Raw genomic sequence first — 14,216 nt, 5'->3', positions numbered from 1 at the left:
AAATGACTTGTTCAGAGACTCACTCCTTGTTTTTGTGACATTATCCAGAGGCCTGAAGAAAATCTCTTGGTTGCTCATGGGAGTTCTTCTAACAACACACGCTGTGAAGACTTTTAACAGAAACTGGGATTGGGAATCCGAATACACGCTTTTTACATCTGCACTGAAAGTATGAACACATCCAAGGACACATTATTTATTTATGGATGCACATCTGGCCACAGGCTCATACATATTGTATGCTTGTGTTTTGAGATCATTACTTACTGAAACAATCCAGCTCGCTGCCTTATGTCAGTACAATGAATGATGTCTGGATATTATGATTTGTAATGTCAGCATGGCCTGAAAGATTTCAAAATTGTTTTCCACCAGGTGAACAGGAACAACGCCAAACTCTGGAACAATGTCGGGCATGCTTTGGAGAATCAGAACAGCTATGAGAGAGCTTTGAGATACTTCCTTCAGGCCACACGAGTGCAACCAGGTAATTGACTGAGCAAGGTTGGCTTTTTAGCAAACGTGACTATTCTGCTTGCGTAATTGTGCATGAAACAGGTTATTTAATATGAAAAAAAAAAAAAATTGTGGATGGGGATTTTTTCCAATGGGAATTTATTGGAGTGGAGAGCGGTACATTCTCATAATGGAGCCTTTTGGCTATTAGTTGATGTTTCTAATGGTGCGTGTGGCGTCGGCAAAAAGGAAAGTTGTTTCAGAAGAAGAGCAAGTTGTTACATTTTAATTAAAGTTTGAGAAAACAAACTTAAGCACTAATGGATCATTCACAATGACAGTATTAAGAAAGTAAATGAGGCCCATCTTAATTTATGTTGACTTGAAGTTGTTTTTACAGAGTCATTTTAGGCAAATGTGCTAATGATAAATGATAGCATGTCTCTGGGAATGATTTTGTCCACATTGTTTTCTTCAGACACAAAATACTAAAAAGACTTGCGTGTGTAATATTTCCATCAGTTCTTTCTAAAATATTGGCAGAGGAAGTGAACATGAAGCTTATTTTAAACAAAACTCACCATTGGATATGTTATTTCAGGGAGGTGTGGGAAATTCTGCTTTATTATTGTAAGTTTGAAGGCTTGTTGGTAAAGACAATTTCAAATTGTGTTTAAGTTAGCGAGGAGTAGTTTATGTAGTATTTCTTGGGACTGTATGAAAACATTGGCGTATAAAAGTATTTTCGCACTTTGGTGTCCTGAGAATATGTGGATTTAGGGATTTGACGTGAGAAGATGAGGATTTAGGTTTTGTACCTGATGGCTGTAGACGGCTGTGGCTGCCAAAGGCATTAGACTATTAACTTTAATTGTTTAGATTATGTTGGTTTGTTGAGCTAACGTGACTTTGGAGATCCACCACCCAAGATGTGTTTTTCCCAGATTGACTTTGTAAGCACATTAATGAGTGAGGAAATCCTGGGCAGGCTATCTATACGCGTCAGTTTGCTTCTCATAACAAAAACTCATACTGCTTGAGTGAGTCGAGGCGTTTCTTAGAAAATGCTGGTAGCGCTATCAGCTTGACACATCAAAACCTACCGGCACTCTTGGTTAGCTCTCTGTTGTTTGAGGTTACATAGGCCACATGGCAGTAAAAGGTTGTAAAGGGAGCGCTTTCACAGGAGGTGCTTTTCCTTTTCCTGGCCTCTCCCGCCAGTTCTCATCCCAACTGTGTATTAAACTGGTCAGCTGCCTCTAACGCTTATTATTTGTTGCACTCAGGCCGTATAATTCACATTCCACTATCTACTGTCTTTAAGGTTTGGTCTGTGCTATTTTCTTGATTTATGACTCTATACTAAACATTGTGTCCTCTTCTAAGATGACATTGGGGCCCACATGAATGTGGGGAGAACGTACAAGAACCTAAACCGGTCCAGAGAGGCAGAAGAGGCGTATCTGATTGCAAAATCCCTTATGCCACAGGTATGAATTCCCGTATCAGTAAGAAAAAGGGACTTTTTGTTTATTTTTGGGTCGTCAACAAACTTTGATATGAATGGTGAAATGCTTTCATCTTCAAGCCACAATAATCTTCTAAGCATTCTTCTGTTCATTGGTAGATATCAATGCCGTTCAGATATGATTTGCAGTCCAGCACAAGAAAACTTGTTACCTCCTTTCCTGTTCTCCTCTACTGCATTCCCCTGAGCCAAATGCAACAATTTTAAGTTTGCACAGCCACTGTGTTGCTCGCCATAAGAAGATCTCAAGATAAACCATCACTGTCTGAATATTACAAAACCCAACAAACCCATCTGTAATTTTAAAGAAGTTGATCGAATTTGAAGGGAAGTTTTGGTCTGAGTTATTGGCTGCCGGGGACTGTTAAAAGGTCTGCGATTTTGTTCCCTCTTTCTCTCTTTTCTATTAATAAAAGGCAGAAAAAGCCATAAATAAAGTCAAAGACTGTCAGCGCTGAAAAATAAATAGTTTGTGGCTTTTAGTCCATGTGTGTTAGTGTTCATCATATGCTAGTATACCCCTAAATATTATCTGTGTTGAAAGTGGTTTTGCTGCTAAATATTTTTGTGGAAATCTTGATTTTTTTTTTTTTTTTTTTTTTTTTTCTTAACAGAAAAAAAACATTTATGTTAAATCCTTATGTTACATTATAAATGTCTTTACCATCACTTTTGATCAAGTTAATGCATCCAAGCTGAATAAAAATATAAAACCATGTCACCAGAAAATCCATGTCATTTTATACATATTTTTTTTAAACTATGGGGGGCGCTATTATTTCGATGACATGATATGGTTGCACTTGATGAGTTACTGGCAGTACCTGCTGCTATTTTGACTGCAACACAAATCGGAAAATAAAATACTGATCCGATGCCACATTGTGCGGCTTTTGGTTGTAATTTTCAGTCGAAGGGCAACAAGAGAAGCAATGTTAGTCTTCACTGCTTTCCTAGCGATAAGAAGAGGAAAAAAGAATGGGAGGATGCTTATGGACGAATAAAACCTCCAAAAGACCCACATCTCTGTTCTCTCCACTTTAGCCTTGATACCTTTTGAAGCTTTTAGTAACCACAGCTACTGAAAGAGCAGAGACAAGAAACGCTAGATGCCATCCTGGCAGGATGTAAATGTGCCAACGCTTGTCATGACACCGCAGCCACTGATGGAGTTTCTCGGTGTGGATTTCCCTCGATATCTGTGGCCGTTTAGACTCCTTGTGGGGAAAACTGATGGTATGGCATTTGGTTTAAGTCTACACTTGTAAGCTCTTTCAGTACCTGTCGTACATCAGTATTTTATTTTCCGAGTTGTGTTGCGATTAAAAAAAAAAAAAAAATAGCAACAGGTAGCGCCAGCAGCTCACAGCGTGCAACCATTTCACCTAATCGAAATAATGGCGCCCCCAAAGTCTAAAATATGTATGAAACGATGTTGATTTTTTTTAAAATGTTAAAATCTTTCATGAGTTTTCTTTTACATATTTCAAAGAGACATCATTTGTTATATTAAGCCAAACAAGTATTAATACCCGGGGTTCACTTTTAGATATAATAATTATGAATGTATCAGGGAAAAAACAGCAAGTAGACTGCATTAACGTTTTAATAATTTATTGATAAACTAGTGCTTTCTTTGTTTTCAGCAAAAGAGATGAAGTCAGTGACGCACGTCATCTCCGCACTAGCGGATGCGCCTGTATACATATTTCTTTCAGATTATATAATTAAGAATATTTTTTTCTATTTAAATTAGTTCATTTTAAAAAAGTAGACATTTCACTCTCTATAGATGTATTTTTCATATCTGTAAGGCAAGTATACAGAGTTTCGAAGTTTCAAGTCATTTTACAAAAGCGTAACGTTTTGTTGTTATTCTGAGTGCACAGAAATAAACATAGTCTTTACAGATTCAAAAGATGTATTACTTTTATCTGTACGACCAAAAATGGAGTATTTTAAGAGCAAGTGAGGGCACCGGCGCCTCCATCTGTCATGCAGTTAGCGCGCTACTGTTCAGCTTCCATACTCCGCACAGACACTTAAATAGCGCACATTTTTCTAGGCTCACATTAGATTGAGCTGCCATGTAAAGTTGCTACTACATACAGAACAGTACTAATAAAATTTTGGTTGACCAAGCCTCTTCTCGTCGACTAATGGTTAGTCGACTGTTAGGGCACAGCCCTAATTATAGTGCCAATTTATTTAATTATTTACTTCCATTCGTTGCCAGAAAATGAACCCACACCAGCATAAGGCTAAATGTTTTTAATGTTTGTATTCAACATAACAATTTAATAGAAACATTGTAAGTTACTAATTATAATGCTTACATTTTTCTCAGTTATTCAAAAAGCAGCTACAGAAAACGAGGTTACATTGGCCCATTTTAATCTGTGAAGCTATCCACACTGTATAATGCATAAATCTCTTACTCCTTATTTACATTGCACACACCTGCAGGGTGTTACGGCTCCGACGTGGCCACCATGACACTCTAGTCAATGCTTGTGTTTATAGCAGTTTTGAAGGATAATAATAATCATCTTGATATCGTCAAAGGAATCAGCGATCTCTGACTATCGTCGATACATGATTCTATCGTCTATTACAGCACAACCCTATAGCCTTTACCTTCACATGGGTCTTTATTTCATGTTGGAATGTATAGAATGCTGAATATATTATTGTTATCCTTGGAGTCAAATGTGTATAAATGTTTAAAACCTTGGCTGACCTTTTCAAAACACATTGGCAGATCATTCCAGGAAAAAAGTATGCTACCCGTGTGGCCCCCAACCATCTAAACGTCTACATTAACCTGGCGAACCTAATTCGGGCGAATGACTCCCGCCTCGAGGAAGCCGACCAACTCTATAGACAGGCCATCAGCATGAGACCAGACTTCAAGCAAGCCTACATCAGTCGGCAAGTCTCTGTTCATGCTGACAGGGTCAAAAATGTGTTTGTATGCTTGCGTGCTTGCTGAGATGGCCAAATGAGACAGTTTGGCTTTGATGAGGTTACTGAAAGTCGTTTTTTTAGCCCATGTATACACTGGATGATGTTCAAGAGATACAATCTTGTTAAAGAATTGAGCACCCGTGTCTTACAGTTTCACACCCATCATGCCATCCGAAAGAAAATCACATGCCATATTAAGAAAGTATTGGGTGTTCACTGTTTTTGTAACATTTTGCATCAAGTGAAAATTTACTTAGCTTTCACACTTCGTAATTCTCTCTACATGTCTCATCCTGTTAATGAAATGTTGATCAGATAAGCTATTGAAAGTGGATTTACAGGAATGCCTTGGTTCTCATAAGCGTCAAGACTTCTCTCAGCCACACTGTGAAAACAGTACAAAGCAAACTGAGGAATAAAGTCAAAGCCAAAACATTTGTATTACTCGTACTATTTACTAAGAAAATATAAGAAACTGATCTTTCTCGTTGTACATGTGTGTTAGATTTCCAAGATGTCCTGCAAGCGGTATTCCAAAAATGTCTTTCTGTTTCTCTCACATCTCAGAGGGGAGCTTCTGCTGAAAATGAACAAGCCCAGTGAGGCGAAGGACGCCTACCTACGAGCGCTGGAGCTGGACCACACCAATGCAGACCTCTGGTACAATCTGGCAATTGTCAACATCGAGATGAAGGACCCCTCGGAGGCTCTGAGAAACTTCAATCGCGCCTTGGACCTGAATCCGCGCCACAAACTGGCACTCTTCAACTCAGCGCTTCTCATGCAAGAATCAGGTGTGTAGACGTGATTAGATTTGTACAAAAGCTAGTGAGCCGCCTGTATAGGCTGCTGCCTCCTAAGCATCCTAACTACCATAAAACATCATTAGCAATTTGGAACGCTCTACAAGAGCAGCAATTTTGCGTGGCACGCAACACTGAACTCGCAAAAGCTAAAGGTGGAATATTCGATTAAACAAACATACTTTTCAGGACTTTGTTGGCATGCTGCTAAACCATGTACAAAAAGCATGCAAATGCATATAAATATTATGTTTTATCATTAATACTGTTAGATCACTGTCTCCATGCCTAGACGATTAAGATCCAGCCCCGGACACCAGATCCAGTTTGTCCGGTAACATAACAACTCGTCAGCAGAGTAGTCTAATACCCAAACCCTGTTAACAAGAGGTCTTGTCTGGTACCCAAAATACCTATTAACAGTTAACACTATTAACAGTCTTCTATCAGCCAAGACGTTGACTGAGGAAAAAGCCAGTAAAAGTGAATAGCAGAAGCAGGAGACAAAGTAAGGACGGTAAACAGGAGCTTTTTTTTTTTTTTTTAATGAATAGACTTAGTTGCGTATGTCTGAATGCTCAGACTTCGTCTGAAGAACACAAATCCAACAAGTGTTGTTATACCAAACTGATTCACAACAACATCCCATAAACCTTGAGTTTCTATAAACATTCCCTTTTATCTCTTATTCATAAAGACAAACAGCCCTTGAAACCACACAATCATAAGTATAAAAGTATATAAAAACAACTATAATATAATATAAATGACAAATCAGTTAATGAATCAATAAAATTAATATATAAATGACTATAATGATTATTATAAATGATTATATGATTAAATGGAATAATAAAATGATTAATGATTATAAATGAATAAATAGAGAATATATATAGAAAGAAAGCAAAACACAACACAAATGTATGGTTGCTCTCAAGGCAAAACACACTCAGTTTGCTTTTGAGGATCGTCCGATCCATCAATACCCTTCACAACACATTAAAGTTTATTTACAGTCGACATTCGCTATCTTTCCTTGCTGGGTTGCATTCTCCATTAAATATGCATGCTGTTATGCCTTCAAGTTCGGATATGCATCTTTGTTTACACATCATAGCATTTGCGTCAGAGGTGTGCCATTGATGTTTTAAAATCCAGTGCCACCTGTGCACGCAGCTCACTGGATTATGGGGAAATAATGTTGCAAAATACACTCCCTAATTTTTGATTTATCAGACCTGATCTTCAGAAAACATTGGATTCATTATAAAAACCGGTGAGGTGTTAGTAAACTCTTTGAAGGCGACAGTTTGCTAGTTAATGTTTGATTCACGAGGTTAGACGTCAGAAGCATAAGCCGAGTTATTAACCTATGGATGCTTTGCGTGCCACCTCAAGGAAAGGCAGAAACCTCTCACCTAATTCGGTCATGTTCTCATGCCTAAGAATGTTAGCGTTTGATCCAAAAGCAATACGTTTAAATTGAAAGTGACTCATTGACCCTAACTTTGAGTTTTCTGCCGTTTTTTTTTTACTCTTAGCTTTGAATAGCAGGAAAGACTGATGGATTCTTGCAGTTCGAGCGAGGCATTAGTTAGTCATTTTTCGGAGATTAGCACACCTACGCTGCTGCAGTGTAAATACTATGAATACAACGGCTCTATTTGCACATGGTTTTAGGCCTGTTGTACAGACAGTTTAATCACGTGACTGAGGAAGCATTTCGTGACCAATTCACAGGCCTCTTTCATTCGGTTTTGTAGTTGTGCCCATCTGTATTAGTTTTCAAATAAAAGCAAATTTGTTTTAAACATAACCTGCTTTCCATGGTTTCCCTACTTTCGGCCTACAGTAGTTATTTTGAACAGTCTTCAAGGGGTGATAAAAACCTGACCGACACTCCTTACCCTCGTTCTGACCCTATCGTTGCAACATAGGATGGTGAGCAACGTAGATCTTGTTACAAAACCAAATAACTGAGCCAATTACTCCAAACAAAGAAGAAAGCTTAATAAATTGGACAAAAATTAATGCATAAAACTAATTAATGTGGATTAACTAAATCTAAATAACTTATATTTTTAGATATGCAATATTTTAATGGAATGGTTCGCTCAAAAATTAAAAAAAAAACTCTGTCATTGATTACTCGCCCTCATGTCATTCCAACCCCATAGGACCTTCGTTCATCTTCTGAACACAAATTAAGATATTTTTGATGAAATCTAAGAGCTTTTTGACCCTGCATAGACAGCAACGGTAGCAAAGGTAGTAAGGACATTGTTAAAATAGTCCATGTGACTTCAGTGGTTCAACCGTAATTTTTACATATGTTTAAAGACTGACAAGGAAGAAAAGGAACTGTTGAAGAATTTCTTGGCACTACTTTGAACGACTGATGTCACGTTGACTATTTTAACAATGTCCTTATTACCTTTCTGGGCCTTGAACGTGTCATTTGCGTTGCTGTCTGTGCATGGTCAGAAGGCTCTCGAATTTCATCAAAGATGTCTTAATTTGTATTTTTGAAGATGAACGAAGGTCTTGCGGGTTGGAACAACATGAGGGTGAGTAATTAAGGACAGAATATTCAATTTTGGGTGAACTAACCCTTTAATTTATTTGACTTCAGTTGCCCAAACGATTTACAGCATCAAGGACATCTGGTAACAGTACTCTCTTTTCATTTCTTTTTTGGTATGGTTGCTTTATTACCAATACTACAATTTCCCACATTCACTTTCTTTGTGTGAAAAAAGCTTTTTATAATATGGAACAAATCATTTTTATACTCTATGTGAAAAAAAAAACTGTATTTTTCAAAACTATTTTAGTATCAACTAAACTTGGTATTTTTTCTCCACAAAAAGCAGCAATAAGGGTTCTCCTAAATTGTTTAGCTGTTCAACTAGTCACTTTTGTTTATTTTTGTTTTTTATTATTAAACAAACAAAAACAATTAAAGGTGACCTATTATGTTCCTGTTTACAAGATGTAACATAAGTCTCTGTGTGAGTGTGTGATGTTTTAGCTCAAAATACTCAACAGATAATTTTTTATAGCTTGTTAAAATTGACACTTTTAGAGTATGAGCCAAAACACGTTATTTTTGTTTGTCCCTTTAAATGCAAATGAGCTGGTGCTCCCGGCCCCCTTTTCAGAAGAGGGCAGAGTTACAAGAGCTGGTAAAAATCTCACGCTCTGAAAATGTTAGAAACTCTCAGCAGCGGTGTTCAGCCTTATATGTTCGAACCAGAATCGGTTTAAAAGTCAGTCATCTGATAGTCTCGTGTAGCCAGACTAACAGCAGACTGACGGCAGAAGGTCTGGGAACTTTGGCCGCTTGGCCAAAGCCCGCCCAAGAGGCCATATGACTGACAGGTAAAGCAACCAATCACATTTCTTTTTGTGCCGCGTCATGTTTAGGGATGTGGAAATGTCGCCACAATAACAGTGTAATAACAGTGTAAAACTCCCGGACATATTTTAAAGATTCTAAACTGCGAACTTTTGAAAATCCAGCGTTTAGTTGATCCTAATAGGCGCTCGTCATCACAGCTGTAGACACGACAGCTTTTTTCTTTCGTGAGGGGGCTTGGCGCCACGGCGTTGTTGTTTCCAGATGGAACGTTAAAGAACGCGACACACACGTCTCCCGGAAATCCTGTAAAATCTAACCAAATCAGATGACTACTTCGAAACTCTTGAAGTGTTTCCAGCTAAGTGTGCCATATACATCCGACGTTTAGCCAACGTTCCGTGGGCATGACGTCTGAGGCTGAGACTAGTCATCTGATTGTTCTGTGCATAATAAATTGTATGAATTACACAGATGGGAGCACGGTGTAATTATAAATAACACCATCGCGTGCTATCTTTATAAGCCCCACTTGCGATTATGAGCTTGACAAATTTAAGCGGTAGAGTTCACATTGCTTTCATGTGCAATTTTAAACTACCACATTCCTATTTACAATAGGTACCACGTGAAAGCATCAGTGAAAACAGGCAGAGACAATGGTAGCTTTAGCAATATTAGCCTTACAGAGTTCCAGGAAGCTCTTTCAGAAAGGTGATTTGGAAAAAAACATGTGATACTGCAGTTGACGTTCATGGACAAAAGCACTGGTGTTGATCCCTACACATATAGGGGACTTTACAGATTTTTTTTCCGGGACATTTCCTTCGAAAATTAAATTTGCACAAAAACACTGCAGGGCTTTACGCTTACTTTTCTTTTTGCTCCTAACATCAAAAATGTAGGAGCACACTCAAAATTTCAGGAGCACCTTCTAATCAAGAAATCAAAAATTAGTCTTTCCATTACGAGGTGATATTTGACTCCTTAAAGTGATTTACAGGGGAATTCTGTTTTTCCTCTGTAATGGCATTTTCCTAACTTTATTAAATATCATGTTTTATGACAAATTTGTAAAAAAAAAAAAAAAAAAAAAAAATATATATATATATATATATATATATATAATTTTATACGTTTTTTTAGAATTTATAATTTAAACAATAGAATAAGAACAAGTAGAACAAGAATATGTTACAAATTAAATGAAATCAGTATTAACAAAATTATTTTGTACTACAGAGGTGGCACAGAAAAACACAAAAGTGGCTTGTAGCTGTATTTTCATGCTTAATGAGGCTTAGAGGTGGCATGAGTGCAATCAAATTTCTAAATTCATGTTGAGATTAATGTTTTAAATATAAAATTTTGAATGTAGAAATATTAAATGATTTAATTAACTGAAAAGATACTTAAAAAAGAAAATCAAAACTAAAACTGCAGTAGGTGGCGGCAAGTCACTGATTTAATTACTGAATCATTAATTCATTTGATTCAAACGGCTGATTCAACGGTCTGATTGAATCATCGACTCACTAGATTCATTTAAAAACGCACATTCATTCATTCATAAACAAAACAATGCAAAAAATGCATGACTGTCTTCACTAATGGTTTCTCACTCAAGGCTGTGTCTATGCTGAAAGGGCAGAGATTGTCACAAATGGGCGGGACTTTTTCCCTACGATTATGTGAATCGAGTGTTCAGAGAAACTGTTTATAATTTATTGGGATTATTAAAAAAATATATATATATATATAAGAGTGAACTATGTTCAAACATGATTTTTGCATTAAGGATTCTTTAAATACTTATAATATTTGCACCATCTGATGTTGTTGTTCTTCAATAGGCGAGGCGAAATTTCGTCCAGAGGCGAATCGTCGCTTTCTCACCTACGTGAAAGAGGAGCCAGACGATGCTAATGGTTACTTCAACTTAGGCATGCTGGCGATGGACGCAAATGAGAACGAAGAGGCCGAGCACTGGATGCGGGAGGCTATTCGGCTGCAACCCGGCTTCCGCAGCGCATTGTTTAACTTGGCCCTACTCTACTCTCAGTCACAGCGTGAACTGGATGCACTCCCGGTGCTTGAAGAGCTGCTGCGGTACCACCCGGAGCACGTCAAAGGCCTGATCCTCAAGGGAGACATCCTCATGAACCACCGCAAAGATACGCGTGGCGCCAAAGCCTGTTTTGAACGCATCTTGAACATGGACCAAAGCAACGTGCAAGCCAAGCATAACCTCTGCGTGGTGTACTTTGAAGAACGGGAGCTCCAGCGTGCCGAGCGCTGTCTGGTGGAGAGTCTCGCCATGGCCCCACACGAAGAGTACATCCGACGGCACCTCGCCATCGTACGCAACAAAATGGCCGCCATGAGCGCCGCGGGCCAGCCGATTGCACCGGCTGAAGGTGGTAGTGCATCAGACAAACAGCAAGAGCAGCAGCAACAACAACAACAGGACAAAACGAAGGAGGAGGAAGGGCAGGGAGTTGCCTCAGAAGCAGAGGAGGGGGCCAGGAAAGAGAAGAATTTGAGGAAATCCTCCCCCACAGAAGGCGTCAGCGGCCAGGGCCACGGCCAATCAAAGAAGCTGGATGCGGGCCAGCCTGACAAGCGGACTAAGAGCAAATCCACAAAAGAGATTAAAGATATAGAAAAGAAAAGGGCGGCTGCCTTGAAGAGACTGGAGGAGATTGAACGCATATTAAGCAGCGATTAACCTTGTTTATCAACCACACCACACTATTTTTATAACTATTTAAAGCGCAAGAACGAGACTCTTCTCTCTTTTTGTTTTTTCAAATGAGCCCTTGTTTATGCATGTTTCGTGGCGCTTTTGTTTTGATTGTTTTGTGTCTTTTATATATTGTGTGGTATACCTCTTTTTCCCACAGCTTTAATTATGTAAAGCTGTTTGGCTGAAAATGAAAAGAGGTGTGCGCTCACAACATGCGCTGAGAAAGCACAAAATTAGGTACGTTTTTAAAAGAAACCCTGCAAAAAAAAATCATATTTTACCATATCGTTTATTTATGATTGTCTATATATTTGAGTCACTGGATTAGTTTTTGTCACTTTTGTGTATTGACCACTGGCAAGTATTACTTATAATCAAAAATGATATTGATTTATCAGCCAGCCCATTTAATAACAAGGCCTCCGGGTGGTCCTGTTGTAATTTAGCTCAGCAGGACCCTCCCGCTTTTTGCATGACATCACTGCACTTCCTCCAATTCTCCGCTGCTCTTCGTACATGTGTCATTATTGCTGTTGTTTTGTTTTAATTTTGACACCGAACGGTGTCAGTGTTTAATTATATCCTCTGACATAATCTCATTCTGAATTAGGGTCACCTCCCTTCTCCAGCCCTCTTTATGCAGGCTTCTGGAATTTTATTTCTGTATGGCTCACATACTGTTTTGGCCTCTCGCTGATTTCACAGATTGGTCATGCAGAGGCAGACTTTTTCCTTTTCTTTTAAGGTTTCCGTGGCTTCACGCTCTGTTTCTTGTTCTCCCCACAAAGACCTTAGCGTAACATTAAAATCAGGCTATAAGCAGAAAAACGTTTGAAACCTTAAAGGAATAATTCACCCAAAACTAAACATCTGTCATCATTTACTAACCCTCATGTCGTTCAAAACCTGTATGACTTACTACTTCTAGAACATAAGACTTTTTTTATTCCAACTTCACTTAAGCTCAATAAATGACTCGTTATTACAGTTCTCTGAATGATTCATTTTTGAATCAGTATCAGCAATTCGGTTGCAGCAGGTAACTGCTCGCTAGAGAGGCCGATTTTTCACGAATTACTTTAACTGCGCTGTTTCTCCTCAGGCGAAGTTACCATATGTCTTCAAAAGACAAAATGGCGCATTTTACATTCATTGCAATTGCTTTGACAGGAATGAACAGTACAGTTCTTAGAAATGTGTTTTATATGTGTTTGGAGCGACATGGGTACGAGTAAATGATGACAAGTGTCGCTTTTGGGTGAAATGGCCATTTAATATGGTGAACATCACAGCGTAGACCATAATTTTTTTTGTGGGTTCTTTTAGCTTTTGTATTTGGAAAGAATCAATCATTCGTTTTCTACGCCAATGTGTTACTTCAGTATTTTAATGTGCTGCAGATGAACTTCAAATATTCGCTTACAGTCGAGTCGGGTGTATTGTTTCCTGTGAAGCCGAAGCAACCATATGCTCTCGCTGGAATGCTTTCGCCATTTTTCTGTTTACTTTGAAGGCAGGCCCTGAAATATCTTCTTCTATCTCCTTTGACCTTTCTGAAGATCTTAACAGGGAAAAAGCCACCTGAGAGCTCACCGAGTCCTCAATGGGAGTGCATTTCTATATATTCAACAACACTAGCATATTAACACTAATGTGGGGCACATATGAGGTGTTATTTTGTTGCATTAAATTAATAAAGCCACTTCAAGTAGCAAAAAGTAGCCGACTCTGCTGTTTCACCAGTTTAAGATGTTGAATCTGAATTACTACACCTGTTTGCCCTTTCGTTTGGCAACATCTGTGCATCTGAATCTTTCTTTCATTGTCAGTTTGATAGTTTATAAGGACAGCTTTACATGGCTGTATCATATTAATCTTCAAATATGTAGTTTTGGAGTTCAAGTCTTTTTAAGAGGTCCATTTCCCACTAAATCATCTCTCTGTGATGTGTCATATTTCAAGCTTCCCTCAGCTCAGCTTGAATCTTCACATTTTAGGACTCTTTCCTCCCATGTTTACGCAAGCTGTGCTTTCACCCCGAATGCAGTCTTGATTTATAGCATTTACCTTTTCATTTGGACTAATGTTGACTTACGAGTGGTGATGGGATCTACGGTTTTCTAATAAAAATGACTTGCGTCACTCTTGTCTCATAAATGCTGCTTTTTATGCATTCTGGCGATTGTGACATGATCATTTTTTGATCTGCAAAATCCACACGGTCCAAGAGTACCGGCTCGCGCCTTTGACTCGCGTGCTGCCCAAAGGCTGTAACTGTCATTCTCTTTGTTGTGAAGGCCTCAGGTTTCAGCATGGAGCTTGTGTTGCAATAACGCTCACTGTAATGTGATATGT

General features: G+C 38.5%; 1 protein-coding gene across 1 annotated transcript in view; it reads left to right on the top strand.

Moving 5' to 3' along the window:
* Positions 1 to 14,003, top strand: part of tmtc3 (transmembrane O-mannosyltransferase targeting cadherins 3) — a 43,738-nt gene extending 29,735 nt beyond the window's left edge. Inside the window, exons 9-14 of the mRNA XM_051099268.1 lie at positions 49 to 169; positions 376 to 487; positions 1,843 to 1,946; positions 4,746 to 4,915; positions 5,519 to 5,745; positions 10,969 to 14,003. Coding sequence (XP_050955225.1) covers positions 49 to 169; positions 376 to 487; positions 1,843 to 1,946; positions 4,746 to 4,915; positions 5,519 to 5,745; positions 10,969 to 11,843 — 1,609 coding nt within the window. The 3' untranslated portion in view covers positions 11,844 to 14,003. The remainder of the gene's footprint in view (positions 1 to 48; positions 170 to 375; positions 488 to 1,842; positions 1,947 to 4,745; positions 4,916 to 5,518; positions 5,746 to 10,968) is intronic.
* Positions 14,004 to 14,216: the final 213 nt, after the last annotated feature.

Source organism: Labeo rohita, chromosome 25 (assembly GCF_022985175.1).
Source record: "Labeo rohita strain BAU-BD-2019 chromosome 25, IGBB_LRoh.1.0, whole genome shotgun sequence".
Classification (NCBI taxonomy): Eukaryota; Metazoa; Chordata; class Actinopteri; order Cypriniformes; family Cyprinidae; genus Labeo; species Labeo rohita.
The sequence above is the reverse complement of the archived record's forward strand: the minus strand, read 5'-3'. Positions and strand labels throughout refer to the sequence as shown.